We start from the raw sequence: 4,272 nt of genomic DNA, 5'->3' as shown, positions 1-4,272 counted from the left end.
ATTCTACACTTTTAAAAAAATTCAAGTTTTTCCAAAGAATAACAAATATATAATAAAGATATACGAATATTTAAGTAATAATGACTTATTTTAAGCAATTTATATAAGAAAATAAAGCATATTATTATTTTTTATTAAGTAGTGTAAATAACAGAAAATTTGTAGTGTTGCTACAAACAAAATACTTACATAGAAAACAAAAATAACAATAAGAAAAGAGAATGATATTTAAAATTTTGAACTACCCAAACACATCTTAATTCTTTTATCATCCTAACAGAAAACAAGTTATTAGCAAACATTAATTTAGCCAATTGGAGCAAAGCAATTAGAGATGCAAGCCAGAGTTTAAATTTTAAAAGAAACAAGTAGAGAAATTTATGGGAACAGGACAGATTCAGTGGAGTAAAAATAGCACAAAAAATTATTTAAAAGAGTGAGAAAAATTGCAACCACTTCACTAAATAAGTTTTTTTGGTGTGGCAATGTTAAAGATATTTAACTACATAAATAAAAGACAATATTATCTTTGTTTTTCGTTTCTCTTCTAAAGTGTTTTGTTTTCATACTGATATTTTTTTGAAGTTATTTATTTTAAATATTTTTGTAAAACATTGAGTACTTAAAACTTTCTCTTGTCAAAGTCAAGAACTTTACCAATAAAAAAATTAATTTAAACACAGTTTTTTGGTTAATAGGAAATGATGAGTCACTAAATCACACCAATAAAAAAATAATTAAAAAAAAAACATTGGATTGATAGGCACAGAACATATAAATCCACTTATCCACTAGTAATAATAACCACTAATGTGATGGATCCATCCTTAAAAACTACAAGAAAAACACACAAATTTGACATTTTGATCGGTTGATGAAATGGTAAACTTTGATCCAAATAGTAAACGTATTAGTCCAAATTTTGTGATTATGTTTGGAGAGAAAGAACATACACTGAGTTCACCAAGAACCTGATAACCATAGTGATAAGAGAATAAGGAGAGGTGAGAGAAAGAAGAGAAAATGAGAAATACATCTTCAATTCTTCATAAAGAACAGTATCAACTATCAAGTGAGTAACTAACTAACATTAATTGTAACAAACAAATAACTAATACAAATGGGGCAGATCAAGAACAATATTTAACTATTTACCAAAGAGCAGACATAATGAGGGAACATTTTAGGTACAAAATAGTTCCTTATTTATTGACAATTACCCATTCAATCAAATTCACCACTATAACAATGGCTTCCACCAGTATGAACTCAATTATAACATAGGTCCTACATTCTGCTGCTGTCTAGTGTTGCACTTGCTGGGGTTCACTCCTTTTTTTTCCCAGCCTTCAGAATTAAACTTGTGAACAGTTTGTATTCCAAGGGCAGCAACAAATCAACATGCCTTGTTTGGCAGTCATAATGGCATGGCAGAATAAGAAGCATTCTCAAGGATAGAATTTGAGCTGCATGGCAAGTGGCAACCATCTCTGCTCAACGCTGTTCAGAATCGATCACAAAACAGGCGGAATGACTTTTTCCGCCGCCACCACCAACCAGGCCAAGGATCCAAAAACTCACCCGGAATCTTCAACATCCAATTACTTTCTTAGCTTCCCTTTCAACATATTAGACCACCAAACCAGATGCCACATTTCTTCACCATCTCTTGCAATCAACATCTAATCACAGTGTAACACCCCCAAGTCCAAAAACAATTAGCACATTGCATTCAATCTAAATTAATGCACATAGTCTTAATTGATTTCATTTTATACTATAATAACAAAATTATTTAACGAAGGGTCAAGGAAGGACCACAGTTGTTTCCACGGCTTGAACCTGTGACCTTGAGATAACACGGAGACAAGTCAACTTCAAACTAAAGAACATTAGTAGGACCAATTTCATCTAAGGATCTCAAACTCCTAATCTAACAATGTTCAATTAATCAATTGATATATAGAGTCTCCTTCTCCAATCTAACTAGCTAACCTAATACCAAGGTGAACTAGCCATTCTTAAACCCTAGCATCAAATTAATTCCTAAATATGAACCCTAGAAGCAAAGCCACTAAAATCTATGAAATCCAAATATAATAATCCCACACAATTGCTACAATGTAAAGCATATTTTCCAAACTGAAATTTTATCAAACAATTACCAATTTTCCAAATTCATGCAAGGCAGAAGATATCATCAGTCATGAGCAAAATATACTGCAAGATCCTCAAAGGAGCATTCCCAAAATCCAAATGTGGCAACCTCAGCTCCCTAACCCTACAAGCTCCATCTGCTCCTCCACCACCACCACCAACCCGACCCACCCGAACCCGGTTCATATCAACCTTCCTAAACAGGTAAACCTCACAACTACCACCCCCACCACCGGAAAAACCCCGATCCGCTGCCGCATTCGGTGGCCGTTTCTGTGTCCTGAAAAAGGTCCAACCTTTCCCAGCAAGAATCCTGCAAAACCCCTCCATATCATCGACCCTCTCTCCGGTAACCCTAGAATACATCGACAATGAGCAACAATCCCAATTTCGTCCTCCTCCTCCACCGCCACCATCTCCGGCAATTGCGCCGCCGTCGAAAAATACCAACTTGAAGAAGGGTGCGGCGAGGTTGACGAAGTAACGAAGGTGGGTCAATGGGGCCGGAGTCAGGGAAGGGAAAGGGATCGGAACGGCGTCATCTTGGAGCGGCCAGGAAGACGAAGAACAAGAAAACGAGCAGGTGGTGGTGGTGGTGGCAGTGGTGGCAGTAGAAGGTAACGAAGAAGAAGGAGTTGAATGCGGCGACAAAGAAGATGAGAATGGCGTTGAGTTGGAGAAGATGATGTGAGAGAGAGATGGCGTTGGGAACAAGTCCATTCCCAAGGTTCTTGCAATGGCGGCGAGTCTGTATGTGTCGGTTACGATCTCTCTTGTTGGAAGGAACAAAAGAGCCGCGGTTTTTGATCTTCTTCTTCTTGCTCTTATTCTTCGTCTTCTGTTTCTCCTTCTCCCATCTTCTTCTTCTTCATTTTCTTGTTCGGAATGAGCGTGGGAATGCATGAGATGTGGATGGTGATTGATGGTTTCACCAAAGACGAGAGAACGAACCAGCTTTAGTGGAAGCATCTTTCTTTTTTCTTTGTCGATTCAATCAAAATCACAGCTTCTGTTTTTGACTTTGGTAAAGTAAGTGACCTAACTTTCAATAACCCTTCTTCCATCTCCTACACTCTATAGTCTAGAGAAAGGTAAAAAATCGAGATTTTATGTGAAATTGAAAAAATAAATAAAAAATATAAAACGTAAAATCTTAATAAGATTTAAATTGTAAAATCATCAGATTTAGTATAAATTTCGTAAAATCGATAAACTTATTTAAAATCGTAATATCGAAAGATTTTAAGAGTTAAATCGAAATTCTAGTTACTATGCTCTATATTCTATAGTCTATACTCTATACACTAATATTAACTAAATTATAATTTATCAATTTTTAACCATTAATTTCGCTCCTTTCTTGTATCAAAAAAATTGCATATGAATTTTTACCATTTAATTATTTATATATTTTTATAAACTTACATATTATTTCATTTTCGTTAAAAGCAATTGTTAAAAATAGTGAAATACCAAAATTACAAGTACATTTAAAAAGTGAAAACCCATACATCAGCGTACAGAAACAGAACAGAACAGAACAATGTCTTGAATGCATTGTGGCATTTTTTCTTGGAGGAGTGGTATAGATTACACGCAAACAAATTTGTGTCATGTCAAGTGCATGATGATAATGATATTTATTTATCTTCATATGTTTCACACACGTAATTAACTGGCTGTGATTGAAGCACGTCTAGTACTCTTAATCATAATATAACTCACCCTTTTCTAACTTTGCAAAATCCAACTCCACTTTCTTCCTCTCTTGTTTAAGCTTCAAACTCTGCCACCAGTAATGGAAGAAGCAAAAGAGAAGGGTGTGTTTAATGAAGACAAGGCTTCTTTGGTGGTTAAAGAGCTGAGAAAGAGCTTTGACTCAGGGAAGACAAGAAGCTACAAATGGAGGATTTCGCAGTTGGAAGCCATGGCTAAGATGATTGAAGAAAATGAGAAGGACATCATTGAAGCAGTAGATAAGGACCTTTCTAAACCTCAACTTGAAGCATACATAGCTGAGGTCTCCAATTTCCTCTCCTTTTTTTCCTTTTATTTTCTCTCTTTTCTTATTACAAATTCATACCCAAATTTGAATTACTTTGCTTTTATATATAT

The 4,272-nt window shown here is 35.0% G+C and overlaps 2 protein-coding genes across 3 annotated transcripts in view; one reads left to right on the top strand and one right to left on the bottom strand.

Annotated features, from left to right (window-relative positions):
- On the bottom strand, nt 1,025–3,236 carry LOC107614471. 2 transcript variants are annotated; one of them, XM_016316671.2, is made up of 2 exons: nt 2,166–3,236; nt 1,025–1,682 (listed from the first exon to the last, which is right to left on the bottom strand). In XM_016316671.2, exon 1 carries the CDS (start codon nt 3,124–3,126, stop codon nt 2,179–2,181), a length of 948 nt encoding a protein of 315 aa, XP_016172157.1. In that variant the 5' UTR covers nt 3,127–3,236; the 3' UTR covers nt 1,025–1,682; nt 2,166–2,178. The 2 variants fall into 2 exon arrangements, with proteins under 2 accessions (XP_016172157.1, XP_020965768.1); XM_021110109.1 differs by lacking the exon at nt 1,025–1,682 and adding an exon at nt 1,753–2,074 and having other exon boundaries at nt 2,148–3,236.
- The window catches only part of LOC107611917 (aldehyde dehydrogenase family 3 member I1, chloroplastic-like), a 5,565-nt gene continuing 5,103 nt past the window's right edge, over nt 3,811–4,272 (top strand). Inside the window, exon 1 of the mRNA XM_016313789.2 lies at nt 3,811–4,177. Coding sequence (XP_016169275.1) covers nt 3,956–4,177 — 222 coding nt within the window. The 5' untranslated portion in view covers nt 3,811–3,955. The remainder of the gene's footprint in view (nt 4,178–4,272) is intronic.

This window comes from Arachis ipaensis, chromosome B08 (assembly GCF_000816755.2).
Source record: "Arachis ipaensis cultivar K30076 chromosome B08, Araip1.1, whole genome shotgun sequence".
In the NCBI taxonomy this organism is placed as follows: Eukaryota; Viridiplantae; Streptophyta; class Magnoliopsida; order Fabales; family Fabaceae; genus Arachis; species Arachis ipaensis.
The sequence above is the reverse complement of the archived record's forward strand: the minus strand, read 5'-3'. Positions and strand labels throughout refer to the sequence as shown.